Source organism: Nyctereutes procyonoides, unplaced genomic scaffold, assembly GCF_905146905.1.
Source record: "Nyctereutes procyonoides isolate TBG_1078 unplaced genomic scaffold, NYPRO_anot_genome, whole genome shotgun sequence".
Taxonomy (NCBI): domain Eukaryota; kingdom Metazoa; phylum Chordata; class Mammalia; order Carnivora; family Canidae; genus Nyctereutes; species Nyctereutes procyonoides.
In genome coordinates, this window is record NW_026575140.1 from 32,570,340 (window position 1) to 32,586,085 (window position 15,746).

Sequence of the window (15,746 nt, forward strand, 5' to 3'; positions counted from 1 at the left end):
GCCCACCCCACCCCACCCCATGGCGACTCTTGGGGCCAGGAATCTGTGTATAACCCATCCCTCCTGTGAGTTAGACACAAGCTGGTCTGATCTCCTGGGTCCCGTGAGCTAAAGCATAACACCCTTCCCAAAATCTAATGGGGAGATGGGTGAGAGTAAGGTGGCCAGGATGGTAGATCTATCTGTGAGCAAGCAAGGAAGGACAATGGGTATTTGTGTGGCCCTTGCTTGACAGTTGGCTACAGAGCCAGGTCTCACCAACCAGCACCCAGGTGGGCAGTAGTCTTTACTAGAATGGCAAAAACCCTGGAGTTCCTGCCTTGTCAGATCCCCAGATGCACCTGTGTTCTCTCATGTAGGGGTAATCTGGTGCATCCTCAGTTAAACATGACAAGCATTTATTACCTCAGCCATCCTAGATGGTCTGGAACCCAGGAGCAGTGTAGCTGAGGGGTTCTGGCTCAGGGTCTCCCATGAGGTGTCAGCCAAGGCAGTATCATTGGAAGGTTCACTGGGCTAGGGTATCAGCCTCTGCTCACTCAGTTCCACCCAACATGGGCCTCCTCCTAGGGCTACTTGTGACAGGGCACTGAGCCCCAGGGTGAACAATGTGGAGGGAGGGGGCAGTAGCAAAGCAAAAGCCCCAGAGTCATCTCAGAAGTGAGATCCCATTATTTCTGCCACGTTTGGATCAACCATGGGGCCAGGTGGGTGCAGACTCAGGGGTGTGCATACAGGAGGCAGGGTCACAGGCTGTCATCTTGGAGACTGGTCACCTCATACTGAGTCTCAAGTTCCCCAGCAAAACCAACCACTATGCACTTGAGGTACCTGGCAAGTGGTGATCTGGGTGTTTACACCATCTCAGCACTGTCCTCTCTGAAATGATGTCATTGTGTGGAAGTCATGGGGCTGCATGATGAGCTGAGCCACTGTGCCTCCTCGGAATCACAGCAGTGACAAAGACACAGGTGAATAAGGAAGCCCTGTATGCAGAGGAAGTGATCATTCCTGAGGGCCCGAATCACTGCATCTGCCATAGTGGAAGGCCATCTGGGTCCTGAGGGGCATGTGCAGAGTGGGGCCAGCTCCGCCCTGGAGAGGGCAAATCTGTGTGGCTACCTGTCTGCCTCATTAATGAGAGGGTTCTCTCAAATGGGGTCCCGATATCCTCATGCTCTGGGCCAGTTCTGAGAAGTTCACCCACTTGATGCCTCCGTAAGTCAGGCCATTGACCTCTGAGCCACCAGCCACACCTGCAGTGCTGCAGGGTCTCTGCAGATTGCAGCCTCCACAGGTGGTCCCTCAGGTGATTTGACTGACCAGATGCAGGTTCTTGGAGCTCTGCTCTCAAGGAGGACGTGCCTTCGGGCCATCCTGTATTGCTTCCAACCACGTGCTGGACAGAAGTATCATGAGTCCGGGATTCTGAGGAGGCCCCAGGTGTGGGTGGGGGAGGCCAGGTCTCCTCCAGGGGTCTCATGTGCACTGGGGTGCTAGCAAGGCACCTGAATTTGCGGCCTGGTGTCTCAAGTAGTGCTACTCACGTAGTCATACAATGAATAGTAGTAAAGCACCTGCTACACACCAAACACTGTTCTAAGCATTTGGGATTCATCAGTGAATAGAGCAAATGAAAAGCCATGCCCAGGGAGCCTCTGTTTTTGTGGTAATAGGAGACACACGATAAGCAAAACATGAAGTTCATTTTTTTTTAATTTTTGTTTATTTATGATAGTCACACACAGATAGAGAGAGAGAGAGGCAGAGACACAGGCAGAGGGAGAAGCAGGCTCCATGCACCGGGAGCCCAACGTGGGATTCGATCCCGGGTCTCCAGGATCGCGCCCTGGGCCAAAGGCAGGCGCCAAACCACTGCGCCACCCAGGGATCCCAAAACATGAAGTTCATGACAGGTGGCCCACATCGCACAGTTGCTGTGTCCTTGGACTCAAACTTCTGTCTGACCAGAGGTCAGAATGGTCACGGGCAGGGCAGGCAGGGCTTTGCTCACTCCGCGGGCTCTGTGCCGCTTCCCAGCCAGCCTCCAAGGTAGAGTGTCGTGCTCAGGCACCAGCCTGAGAGCAGTAACATTCCTTTTGTCACTGCCGCAGACAGCATGCAGGTATCTCACGTTCCTGAGGTCAATGCCCACACAGACCTCCCTGGGCTAAAGCCAAGGAGTTGGCAGGGGTGCCTTCCTTTCTAGCGAGAGCTGCTTTCAGGTCCCTTCGGGCTCCTAGAGGCACGCTCCTTCCTGGGCTCATCCCTCTCCCTGTCCTCCAGGCCAGCATCTCTGGCCCTCTGACCTTTCTTCCATTGTCCTCTCCCTCTGACCACATATTTTTCAGGCCTGAGGACCCCATAACCAATCAGTCATGCTCAAACATTCCTGCTGCCCATCCAGCCCACCTCCCTTCCATGCCCTGTCTGTACTGCATCCCAATGTCACAGAAGCCTCCTTCATTTTTTTTTAAAGATTTTATTTATTCACAAGTGACACACACACAGAGGCAGAGACATAGTCAGAGGGAGAAGCAGGCTCCCTACGGGGGGCCTGATGTGGGACTCGATTCCAGGACCCAGGATCACGCCTTGAGCCAAAGGCCGGCGCTCAACAACTGAGCCACCAAGCATCCCAGGAAGCCCCCTTCAAAGGCAGCATCTCCTACCTGTGTCCCTGGCCTATTTCAGGGTGCCACATCAGTGCTCAGGCCAGGTGGGGCAGGTGCAGGTGAGTGCCCGTGGGCACTCAGGAAGGGAGACCCAGGTTGGAACAGGGCAGGGCCCAGGGGTGCTGCAGGTACGGGGGGAGCCTTGCTCTCTAGCAACTGAGGCCCAGAGGGCTCCCAGGAGGAGCTGCCCTTCAGTAGTGTTTGTCAAACCTGGATGTCCAGGCCCTCACAGACCTGGGAGTGGACGCTCCACAGAGGGTACGGCCCCAGGTCTCCAACAAAAGTGCCTCTTGTTTGAAGGAACACCATGTGGCACCTTGCAATCCAGGAGGGACAGCTGGAGGATGTCCGAAAGTCTGCCCAAGAGGAGGAGGTGACCAGCAGGAAGTACCTCCAGGAGCAGGCGGCCAAGCAGCTCCGCAAGGAGGAGGAGGCCTCAGAGAAGATCAAGCGGAACCGGCTGCTGAGAGTCAGGTGGGTGGCAAGGACCTGCCAGGGGACCTGCTGCTTCTTGGTAACCAGCCTGCCTGTGGTCCTGCCTGAGCCCCGCCCCTGGCCAGAGTCCCCCTGCGACCCCCTACTTCGCGACCTCAACATCCACTTTTCCTTTCCATCCCTGCTCTGGCTGCTCCCAGAGGCTCAGGCCCCACTCCCCAGGTGTAGCTCCTGTCCAGCAGCCTCCTAGTTGGCCAGGTTCCCAAGCAGGGCAGAGCAGCATCTGCAGCGGTGTCGGGGCCACAGGGCCCAGCTCCAGCCACTGCAAAGGAGCACCCACTCCTGCTCCCCTGGTGCTCCCCTGCACCATCTCCTTAGCTCTCAATCCTTCCCCGAGGTCCACTCTACTCTTGCCCCTCTTCATGCCAGCCAACCCATTGCCAGCTTTCTCCGCTGTTTCTGGGGGAGCCAAGCCCCTGGTCACTCACAGAGTCCTCACCCACCCCTCCCCACCAGCTTGGTTCTCATCCTGCCCTTGGTGCCAGCTCTGCCCCGAGTTCCCCTCCTGGCCCTCATCCTCGGCACAAGCACTCAGGTGATGCCACCCTGGGCCTTAGGGACACCTGTTCCCCTGGGTGGGTGTGGCCCCTCCAGAGCTGCTGGGCCTGGGTTTCTGTTCCCACTGCCCCATGCACCAGCAGGAAGTCCATGTGCCTCCAGAAGGATCATGTGCTCAGACACCAGAAGCTGGTGGAAGATGCCCAGAAGAATCACAGGATCGCAGTGAAGTTCCTGAAGGCTTCCCTGAGAAGGTAGTGTATTCAGATCCTCTTCCTGTTGATACCCTGGAGGAGAAATATAAGAATGGATCCTTTGTTTTTGTTTAAAATTCCCCAATTTTACTATTAAATCATCACCTGACTGTCAAAAAATAGTAAAACTTGTTTTCAGTTTTGCTCTGATCGCCCTTTATTTTCAGAAGAGGACCTACCATAAAATGGCAGGAGCCTCTAGTCCAGAGAAACATGCTTCAGTGTTTCCTCGTGACATTCAACACAGCACTTTGCATGTATTTCATTTTCCTGGCGGACACAACCAACCCCCAGGATCCTTCCAGTTCTGTACTAGCATGTCAGTATGACCTTGGTACTTCTGGTGAGAAATCCACCTTCCTCCAGAATTCGCGAGCAGGAGAAGGAGGAGGAGATGAAGTCCCGGGAGCACATGAAGAGGCGCATGGATGCCGTGCTGGCTCTGAAGAACAGCATCACTGCCAACAGGGTAGGCACCCGCTCAAAATCTATCATCGACCTTTGCCCGCAGGGCACATCGCAATCCAGGAGGGACAGTGTGAGAGCCTCCCGACACCCTCAGGGCCCCATGCAATCCTCCAGGAGCCTGTCCAGGCCGTTCTATACCTGCACACTGCTCAGTCTGCCCTACCCTGTCCTGAATCCCTGCTCCTTGGAACAGATCCTGGGTCCTCAGACTCACCACAAGTGGCAGCCTGGGGGTCCACCAAGGTTCCCCAAGGATCCGTCACCCACAGGTCTGTGCTGGCTCTAGCCAGATGCCTAGCTGGCAGGGAAGAAAGCAGCACAAACCTGTCCTCAGGGGGCCTTGTCCATGGGAGGAGTGAGGACAAGGCTCCAGGAGGACCAGGGCTGGGTGAGGCCACGTGCAGGGGCCCAGGACCTCACTGGGGGAAGTGGCATCTGCCTGGGGCCTGGGCTGTGGAAGTTAGGCCTAGGAAGTGGAAAGGGGATGAAGGGGAACAGCATTTGCAAAGGCTCAGAGGCAAGAAAGAGCAGGCCTCTTGGAGGAAAGCCCAGTGTGGCCAAGAAACAGCAAAGAGCCGAGGCTGGCAGCCCATCCTGCAGAGCTGCGGAAGACAGCATGTCAGTTAGGGGAACCCCTGAGGATCCTGAGGATGGCCAGTTGGTAGGTGGGCAGGGCCCAGGGACGGGGTAGCTCTGCAAACATCTATTCAGGCATCTCAGAACTAATTTAATGTCACCCATTCAACAGAAAGCTCTGGGCACATGCGTGTGCCAGTGCTGTAACCTCACTGTTCTCTGTTCCCAAGGAAACACTCCGGAAATTTCAGGCATGGAGCCAGGCCAAGGCAGACCTGGCTGAGCAGAAGGCCCAAGCCGAGAAGGAGAGGATTCTGGCCCAAGGTGGGGACGCTTTCAAGCAGCTTTTCCATCAGCGCCGGTGCGAAGAGCTGGAAGCCCAGAACCGGTGTGTGCAACGTAGCACTCCAGGGGAGATGCCCCTCTGGGCCATGGGAGGCATGTCCGTCCTAGTTAGCCAAGCTGCTTCCCTCTCTGGGCTTCCCCCTCTGGGGCCTCCCCAGTCCTCAGAGCAGGTCCTTCTGGCCCCATCACCCCTAGGGTGGCCCCACTTGGATTCCTGGCCTGGTTTCCCGATTTCTCAGGAGCCACCCCGAAGCCCCAACATGGCTCACTGTCTGGCTCTGGGCTCTCCAAGGGCCCTGCCCTGGATGGCTATGAGCAGCCTAGGCTCTCCCTCCTGGGCTTCACTTTCTGATTTCCTCCAAACAGTCACTCGGTGCTGCCTCCTCAGTGCCCTACACCCCCTCGCAATCCTGAGATCACCCCCTTCAGCCCTTCAGGGTCCCTGTACACAGCCCCCCAGGCTGCGCCCTGCCCTGCTTCCCACCCCCAAGTCCCCTGGAGGATGGGCTTCCCAAGGTCCTGCCCCTGACCCCACCCCCAGTCATGGTCACAGTTAGAGTTTTCCCAGGTGTGGCCTCCTGGTTCTCTCACCGGGGACAGCCTCTCTCATCCAGGGGTCACTATGCCCTGAATGTCACCACAGGAGCTTTGCCCTTAGCTCACCTGCTAGGGGCTCCCAGGGGCAGCCCCAGAAGCCCCTTAGTCTGGCACAGCCCTGGCACCTAGGAAGAGTCAGAAAGGAGCAGCTGGGATGAGTGAATGGGCAAATGGCCTCAAGCCCTACTGTGGCCTTACTCTGTGCCTCATCAGGAGTGCCCAGCTGCTGGCCTGGAAACCAGGAGCAAACTGCAGCGCCTGTGGGGTGGAGGTTTACAGTGGGGCCGCAGCCAGGCTCTGCCGGAATCTCTAGTCCTGGGTCTCCATCCAGCCTGGCAGCCATCCTCGGCCTCATCTGCCTCCCAGGAGCCTGGGGCTTGTGTGGAGACCAGCTCCTTGCAACCCTGTGCCCCATGGGGCCACACCAGTGCTCCTCAGGAAGGGGCTTTTGGGGAGGGGCTCTTGGGGCCCCCAGAGGCAGTTGGCATCTCACTTCCTCTGGGCCCATGTGGTGTTCTCCCACAGCACCTTCGAGGAGGAGCAGAAGCTCAGAAAGCAGGAGATCATCAACCGGATCTTGAAAGAGGAGGCTGAGGAAGAGAAGAGGAAGAAGAAACAGTCTTCCCCTGCCCCAGCCATGGGCCAGGCGCCTCTGAGAGAGAAGACCTGGAGTTACATCACAGACATTTGTGAAGGGAGGGATGCAGTGGCCCTTCCCAGCTTCCCTGGGGTGAGCAAATGCCCCATCAAATACTCAGCAGCACCAGGGGAAGCAGACGGGCAATGCTCCCAGGGACCGTGTTGGGCCCTCTGGCTGAGATCCAACAGAGGCCACCCAGCCTGTCCCTGGGTAACCAAGACAGGCCGATGACCACAGGCCAGTGCCTGTTACCACCCTGGTGCCAAACATGTTCAGGACCCCTAGAGTCCAGTGTCCTCCCTCTCGTGCATTCCCCCATCCATTCATGCAATTGACCCTACCAAGTGCAGACTCCGTTCCAGCTCCCGGGCCAGTGACCTGTTTACCTGTCCCGGGCTGGGGGTGGGAGGGTGGGGGTCAGGGAACTCAGGATCCCCAGACCCCAGTGCAGCACATCCACTTCTGCTCTTGTGCACCCCAAGACCTGAAGGTCCAGGTCACCCCAGGTCTGTGGGGCCTTGATCTGGCCTGAAGTGGTTTTCAGTTTTCCTATTTCCCAGCCCTGTGGCTGCAGAGTCTGTACCTCACCCCACCCCCACCCCCTGTGCCCCCTGCCCCCACCCACATGCTGACCTGGCTTACACCCCAGGGCCTTCACACCTGCTACTTCCTCCCCTGTCCCCTGCCCTGGGAGCCTTCCCTGCCCATCTACAGTGGTGCCCTGTGTTTCTCTGCATTGGCACCTGCTCTACTTCCTTGGGAGCCTTTCACACGATTGTAGCAATGTCTCCTCCATCTCTGTCTGATGTCTCCTGGAGGAGGCTACACCCCATTTCCACTGCAGCCCAATCCCAGAGCCAGGCGTCCTCTGGGTGTCAACCATGGATGGCTTTTCCAGGGCATAATTTATAAGAGCAAAAATTAGAAATAATGCAACACTAAGGGTCTGTGAGAAAGATTCCCGTAGGTCCATAAATTAGTATCTTGTGGATTCTTTTGTGGGCGTTGGAAAAAAATATTTAATGCCTTATAAAGACATTTATCTTTTATTTATTTATTTATTTATTTACTCATTCATTCATTCATTCATGAGAGACGCAGAGAGAGAGAGGCAGAGACACAGGCAGAGGGAAAAGCAGGCTCCATACAAGGAGCCCAAAACGGGACTCAATCCCAGGACCCCAGGATCACACCCTGGGCCAAAGGCAGGAACTAAACCACTGAGGCACCCAGGGATCCCAACATTTATCATTTAAATGGGAAAGGTTACAAAACAGACTATGTTCTAGTGCCTAGATAAAGAGAACAAGATGCCTTTATCTTGGTACCTGGGGGCTTATGGTGAGGGTCACTTTGTCCTTGCTAATCTGTAGAGTCCCTATTTGCAGGACAAGCTGCAGGATGGCGACAGGGCTGAACAGCCCAAAGCCTCTCAGTTCCTGGAAGCCATTTCCAGTGAGTCTATCCAGGGGGACCTCAGGAATGTCAGCTGGGAGGATGACACGCTGGCTGAGCCGGAGATCCCCGGGCTCTGGAAGGAAGACTATAAGCCGTACCAGGTAAACACTTCTGCTTCCAGGGCCATGAAGCCAGACAGCGGCCTGGCGCCTGCTGGCCCAGAGCACGAGGCCATAGACAGAGCTCCTGACCAGGTTACTCACATCGCTTGGAGAGGCACCTTTACTTATGTCACTTGGGGAAATGTTGCTTCCTATTACAAGTTTCAACACCTTCCTCTGGGCCTGATTTAAAAATCTGAGAAACTGGGGCATCTGAGTGGCTCAGTCAATGAAGCATCCAACTCTTTTTTTTTTTTTTTTTTGCTTTGTTCCTGCTGAGATGTTAGCTCCTTATTTTCCTTTAAGATTATATATTTGAGAGAGAGAGAGAGAGAGCACACGAGAGCACGGAAGGGGGAGGGGCAGAGAGAGAGGGAGCAGCAGACTTCCCACTGAGCCTGGAACCCAACCTGGGGCTCAGTTCCTCAACCCCGAAATCAGGACCTGAGCCAAAATCAGGAGTTGGACACTGAACCAAGCCCCCAGGCACCCCACACTCAGCACAGAGCCTGCATAAGGTTCTTTCTCTCCTGGGGCACCTGGTGGGGGGCTCCGTCCGTGAAGCATCTGCCTTCGGTTCAGATCATGATCTCAGGGTCCTGGGATCCAGTCCTGCAAGAGGCTCCCTGCTCAGCGGGAAGTCTGCTTTTCCCTCTGCCCTTCCCCCTGCTCATGCTCTCTTGCTCGCTCTCTCTCTCTCTGTTTCAAATAAATAAAGTCTTAAAAAGATTCTCTCTCTCCCTCTGCTCCTCCCCTTCCAAAAAGTATATATATAAATAGAAAATAAATAAAAATGGATAAATTAGTAAACTGTTCAAATATCTAAAAAACCCCACCTGGGCATTACTTCCCGGAAATCTGCTGGGCCCCTGGATGCGTCTGCTCTTCCCATCTTTCCTTTTTCTCTGAAGGACGGCCTGCTGGCTGATGCCAGGCTCCCCTGGCCTGGCTGCCCTGGGTCTAGCTCTGTGCCACCTCCTCCCGCTGCCCCCCAGCCACCCCCCAGGGCATGGGGGGCAGAGTGCCACTCTGGGCCTGGGCTTGCCCCTGGTGCCAGCCACTGTTACTGGAACCTCAGGTGCCCAAAGAGGAGGCAGACAGGAAGCCCGTGGATGGGACAAAGATGGACAAGGACATCCTGGCCCGTACCATGGAGCAGCTACGCAGCCGAGTGACCCACAAGCAGGTGGTGTCAGGGCACGAGTTCAAAGGTTGCCCATTCAACAGCAAGCCCAAGCTCATTCACTTCAAGGTGAGCCCTGAGAACCCAGTGGGTGTGCAGGAGGGACAAACCCAAGCAGCCTCCCCTGGTGCAGGGGACTGGGTGGGGGTCAGACACCAGCCCCTGAGGGTCCCCTGCTCAGGGCCAGCCTCCCTGGAGAGGGACAGCGAGGAGGTCAGTGCCCACACGTACTCATAGCCAGGAGAGGCTGCGGGGGCTCTGGGGCTGGCATGCAGTCCCTTGTCCATCCATCCATCTGTCCATCCCAGTAGGGCTCCGGCCTAGCCCACACCAACCTGGCTCCCCAGAAAGCCAATTCCCACCCCACTCTCCCTGCACTTCGTGTGCCCCCAGAAGGGCTCTTCCCAGGTCAGGAAACCTGGGGAACTGCTCCTGGTCTGTGAGGATGGTCCTCGCGCTTGTCCCCAGACCTTCCTCTGGCATCCTCACAGTGGCCATCGGATGTGAGGAAAGTCACCACATGTTCACAGAGGTGGCTGCCCTCCGACAGGCTCCAAATAACCTCTGCTTTTCCCAGGATTTTGATATCGGCAAAGTGTACAAGAAGAAGATCACGTTGATAAACGCCACATACACCATCAACTACTGTAAACTGATGGGCGTGGAGGAGCATCTCCGGGACTTCATCCACATAGAGTGAGGGCTGTGGCGTGGGCTGTGGGTGGTTCTCACGTCTTCCCACCTCGCAGCCAGTGCTTCCGTGTGAGACCTTCCGCTGGAGGCTGCGCTGTCTCTCTCCCTGTGTGGGTGTTGTTGGAGGCCAACCTCGTTTTGCATGATCCGGGTGTGGCGGCCACATGCCCTTCCTTGTAGTGTATCACCCATTCTGGCCAAGATGCCCCTGGCAGTTGTTGGGCCTTTTCTGTATGAAGCTTAGACCCGTCCCTGCCACAGAATGGTCCCTTCCAACTGTCTGCATGTCCACTCTGTCACCATGTTTCCCTTTCCTTCTGCAGAACCCCACTGGTGCATGAGTGGGTCTTTTTCCCATCCACCTGGCCCCCCTAATGTTGCTTCTTCCTTGCTTTTTCCCCACATCTTTCTCAGGCAGACCTGTTGTCTCCACTACAGTGTCTCTCTTTTCTTCTCCTTCGCATTTTGCCTTTGGTTTTAAGGAAATTTCTTCCTGGTTTCTGCTAGCTTTTAATTGATTTGGAGGCCCACAATGACCCAGGATGGCGCTAGGACTCCTGGCTGGAGTGCATGGGAGCAGGACAGGTACCCACCACCCATCCCTGAGACCTGTCCCCACAATCTGTGCCTGCTGACCTGGGCTCTGGTCAGCTTCTCCCACATAGGACATGCTATTCTTTTCCGGGCACTGTTTGTAGGTCAGACATGGGATCTGTGTGCCCCCTCCTCTTTCCAGCAGCATTCTGGACTCTCCCTGCTCTGCAAAGGCTTATGTGGGCAGAGCATGCCCAGAAATTGCCCTTTAGCACTGTTATGCTGTCCTGTCCTGTCCTGGAGACCCAGGATGTACCTGCGGTCCACTCATTCTTCATGCTGATCTGCGAGTGTCTTGGGGAGTCGATCCTAAAGCATTCCCTGCGGGGGCTGGAGCTGAATCTCTCGTTGACAGCTACTTTCTTCCCACACTGCGGTTATCACCCTCCATCTTCTGGTCCCTATGATTGCTGTTGCAAAGTTGGCTTCCAGCCCAAAGGTGCAGCCCTTGTGGGTTGTCTGGCTTCCCTCTGGTCACCTTGAGACCTCCTTATCTCCCGTGTCCTGCAGGTGTGGGCTGATTTCTTAGATGTGTTAGGGCTCCCTGAGGACTCAGACCTCTGAACAACTGTGGACACCTCTCCAGCCATATGTTCAGGTGTGGTCTCGAGTCCCACGCTCACCTGGCCCTTCTCACTCTGGGTCTAATTGGCTGTTGAAATTGCTCACTGAGTCTCTGATTTCAGTGGCCATACTTCTCATTTCTCAAAGTCCTGCCTCCTGCCTCAGGCCTGCAGCTACATCTCGATGGTACCTTGTTCCCTTCTCATATCTGTGATTCTCTGTCTGTTGATAGTTTTAATGTTACATCTTTTAAAGTCACCATTCAATCATTCTCTCATCCGAGGACCTTGGAGTTTGACCCTACTGTCTGCACGTATGTCGTTGGCTTACATGTGTCCTTTCCAACCTGGGATTCCCATCTTCTCACCAGAGGGATTCTGCCCCACTGGGTCTCTGTGATGTGGCATCAAAAACCTTCCCTCCCAACCAGAGACATTTTGGATTTGCTTCTGCCTGGTGCTGTGGGGTCATTACCAGCCAGGGGGGAGACAATTATATTAAATTTTTAGCTTATATCTTTCTAATTCAAGCACCTTTGGTAAAATCCAACCTTCTGAAAATACATCCCACATTAGAAATTCTCTGGGAGCTTCTTTTTCTCGCTCAGGATCCAGACCAAGACAGGCCGACTGCCCTCAAATCTCCCTGTTTCACGGAAACTGGGGTTCAGAGGGTCCCAGCTGTGTGCAGGGTCAGTGTGAGTCCCCTACCTGGCTCATACCCCTCTCGCTGTGTTGAAACCCTAGGCCTGTGGTTCCAGGCCGGCACATTCATGTCCCCAGGTTAACCATGAGTACTGCTCACACTGTGGCATCTGCCCCCTCTGGGGACCTGCCTTACTTGCCCATCGACTCCCTTACTCTGCACACATTCAGATGTTACTTGAGTGTCTCCTGGGACCTGGGCACTGGGGCACTGGGCCACAGTGCCCAGCACAGGTGGGAAGGAGTGCAGAGACCCACTCAAGTGTCTGCTTCTGTCCAACTATGCCTTCCCACTGCTCTGATTACATATACTGTCAATTGTTGTGCCTGTAGCTTTGATCCCCCTGGTCCCATGTCAGCCGGGATGTCCTGCGAAGTACTTGTCACCTTCAAGCCCATGGTGAGTGCCTGTCCCAAAACCAAGTGATGTAAACGGACTTTCCTCCATTGTGAGTGAGTGGTGGATGGAACTGGGTCTCTGCTTCTCCTTGGGCTCTGCAGACATCGATGTGATTGGTGCTGGAGGAGGGAAACTTGGGCCTCAGTGGGGGTCACACAGACCCCTGTTCTGTTTCCAGACACATTCAGCAATGTTTCTGATGTTAGGAAGAATTACAAGGCTGCCCTGATGGTTTGCAAGCCAGCAGGTGTGATCCGTTGGTGCTCTTGGGTCTAAATGGGGCATGTTCAAGTGTCCTAAGGGGCCGTGGCCAGTGTGGGGCTCCTCCTGCTGCCGCCACACCCAGGTCCAGCCCATGGTTCTGAAGACAAGGCAAAGTTACAAACGTTATGGTGGTTGGGGTGTTTTGTTTTTTAGATAAACAAAGATCTAGAAGGAAACATCTCATTTCTGGCTCAAACGGGTGCATTTTCTGTTCCACTGAAGTGCTCCACAAAGAAATGCACGGTAAGTCCAGAGACTCCCGAGCCAGTACCTCCAGGGAAGCCTTGATGGCACCAAGCAGTGCATCCAGGTCTGGGCCTCGGTCCCACACAGCTCGGGTGAGGCTGGAGCAGCGGCCTGGGCAGGTGAGAGCTCGAGTACTGCTCTGAGCAAGTGAGTGTTCATGTGGACGCTGGGAAGCAGGGATAAGTCCTGCAGCCACCGGGAGACCTCAGGGCTGATCTCAGGAGACTCGGTCACCTCGGATGCTCTGTGATGTCCCCTCTATTTCCTTCTGAAACTATAGTCATCATGCTGTGGACACCTCCCCAGGCCTGATGACTGAGATTTGTACCTTTGTACCACCTCCCACAACCACCTCTGCTGTCTGCACATGAGCTGGGGTTGTGGGTTCCTCACATAAGTTAGGTCGTACAGTGTCTTTCTCTGCCTGGCTTCTCTCACCCAGCAAAGTGCTCTCAACGTTCATCTGAGCTATTCCAAATGGTACGATTTCCTTCTTTTTTTATTCCATCGTACCATTTACCCCATCTTCTTTATCTGTTCATCCACTGGCAGACACTTAAGCTGTCCCCATTGGTTGGTTATTGTAAATAATGTTGCTGTGAATATGGGGTTTCAGGTGTCTTTTTGAGTTAGTGGTTTCATTTCCTTGGATATATTGTTGGAAATGAGATTGCTGATCTCAGAGTAGTTCTACTTTTAACTTTTCGAAGAAATTCCAGACTGTTCTCCACAGTGGCTGTACCAGTTTGCACTCCCACCAACAGTGCATGAGGGTTCCCCTTTTCCACATTCTTGCCAACATCTGTCTGTTGATTCTAGCCGTTCCAACAGCTGTGAGGTGACACCTCATTGTAGTTTGACTTGCATTTCCCTGATGACAAGCAATGTTGAGTAACTTTCCACACACCTGTTGGCTGTCTACATGTCTCCTTTAGAAGAATGTGTGTTCAGGGTAGTGGAGAAGAGCTGCATAGTACCCCATGGATCAACCACCTGAGTGCTCCATCCATAAGAACTGCCTTAATTTTAAATTGTCTATTTAAAAAAAGAAAAATGTTTGTTCAGGTACTCTGTCCATTTTTTTAAAAGATTTTATTTTTATTTATTAACAAGAGAAACAGATAGGCAGAGACACATGTAGAGGGAGAAGCAGGCTTCCTGTGGGGAGCCGGATGTGGGACTCAATCCCATGACCCCAGGATCACTCCCTGAGCTGAAGGCAGCGCTCAACCACTGAGCCACCCAGGTGTCCCTGCCTATTTTTATTTTATTTTTTTAAAGATTTATTTATTTATGATAGACAGAGAGAGAGAGAGAGAGAGAGGCAGAGACACAGGAGGAGGGAGAAGCAGGCTCCATGCCGGGAGCCTGACTCGGGACTCGATCCCGGGACTCCAGGATTGCGCCCTGGGCCAAAGGCAGGCGCTAAACCGCTGAGCCACCCAGGGATCCCCCTTGCCTATTTTTAATCAAACTTTTTTCACCATTGAGTTGTGTGAGTGAGTTCTTTATATATTTTGGATGGCAAATATTTTTCCCATTCTATAGGTTGCCTTTTCATTTTGTTTACCTCTGCTGTGTAGGACTGAGTCTTTTAAAATTCTTTTCTTTTTAAATTTTTATCATTGGAGTGTGGTTGACATACAGTGTTGTATTAGTTGGGGGTGTACAACATCAATTCGACAGTTCTATACATTACTCAGTGCTCATCATGGTAAATGTAGTCATCACTGATCCTCTTTTTAATTAAGAAAAAATTCAAACATAAGGAAAAAACAGAAAAAATAGCCCACACAGGATGTGCTGCCTGGTGTGTGCTTTGCTGATCCACTTCCCAGTAAACCAGCAATATCAACACCTCAGCCTTAAAAAACTTCCACATTCATGTAGAATAAAGGAGATTCTCCTGCAGAAACCACCAACCATGGCCCCTCCTGAGTGAATGAGTCAGCACTTACTGCAATGATGCTGGGTAACAAACCACTCCTACATTTAGCAGCTTATCACAGCAGGAAGTATTTTGTCAGGTTGGGCTTGGCCAGGTGGCTCACTTCAGGATACAAGTGAACAAAGCAGTAGCTTCTCATGGATAACAGCCACAGCCCTGGAAACGAGGGCCACCCACACAACCTCCTTCATCGCATCTCCTAACAATGTTGACTAACACAAGTCACATGCAACATGCTCCATCAGTGGAGCAGAGAAAGAAGCCCCCTTTCCAGGACAGCACGGGATGTCAAGACCGAAAGCGGGAATGAACGAGAGGTCACAATAGTCACAATATTCTCCCCTGCAACATCCACATGCCTCCTCCCGGCCTGTTACCTGGTCCACACTCACATGTACCAGCTGCCCCAAACCACCTCCCATCGCTGTTTGCCAGCTAGGATACCCTCAAGATCCCACACTGTGTTGATTTACCATCTTAGCCAAGTGTAAGTCCACGCTTCAGTAGATTACATGCGTTCATAATGGGCAGGCACTGCCTCCATGCTTTCCAGAACTCTCCTGCCTTCCAGAATGGAAGCTCTGTCCCCAGGCAGCACTTAACTGCAATGGCCCTGCGCGCCTCCTCACCACCTTCTGTCTCTGGGGATTTGAATGCTTTAAGTGCCTTGTAAGTGGAATCACGTGGTATTTGTCTTTTGTGATTGTCCTCAGGAGTCATGCTTGTTGCCGCATGTGTCAGAATGTCCGTCCTTGTCAAGCCTGTAGGTGCGGAGGCCGTGGTTCTCTTTGCCACTCCTTGCCTTCCTGAACCTCATTCCCTGCATCACTGTCTTCTTTTGTGTTTAGTTGATTTTTTTATAGTGAAATATTTAAATTCCTTCCCATTTCCTTTTGTATACATTCTGTCGCTATTTCCTTTGTGGTTACCAAGGGATTCCATTTCACATCCTGACGTTAAAGCACCCTGACTCGGATTTCTCGGATTTCTTGCAGCTGAAGTCCAGTAGCTGATAGAATGTCTGCCCCTTTACGGCTCGGGTA

General features: G+C 53.6%; 1 protein-coding gene across 1 annotated transcript in view; it reads left to right on the forward strand.

Moving 5' to 3' along the window:
• CFAP74 (cilia and flagella associated protein 74) overlaps nucleotides 1–15,746 on the forward strand; it is a 65,589-nt gene that overhangs the window by 18,185 nt on the left and 31,658 nt on the right. The window contains exons 7-16 of the mRNA XM_055306856.1: nucleotides 2,976–3,149; nucleotides 3,812–3,922; nucleotides 4,289–4,391; nucleotides 5,197–5,354; nucleotides 6,434–6,638; nucleotides 7,937–8,107; nucleotides 9,186–9,359; nucleotides 9,868–9,986; nucleotides 12,179–12,245; nucleotides 12,663–12,752. Of these exons, the coding sequence (XP_055162831.1) occupies nucleotides 2,976–3,149; nucleotides 3,812–3,922; nucleotides 4,289–4,391; nucleotides 5,197–5,354; nucleotides 6,434–6,638; nucleotides 7,937–8,107; nucleotides 9,186–9,359; nucleotides 9,868–9,986; nucleotides 12,179–12,245; nucleotides 12,663–12,752 (1,372 nt within the window). The remainder of the gene's footprint in view (nucleotides 1–2,975; nucleotides 3,150–3,811; nucleotides 3,923–4,288; nucleotides 4,392–5,196; nucleotides 5,355–6,433; nucleotides 6,639–7,936; nucleotides 8,108–9,185; nucleotides 9,360–9,867; nucleotides 9,987–12,178; nucleotides 12,246–12,662; nucleotides 12,753–15,746) is intronic.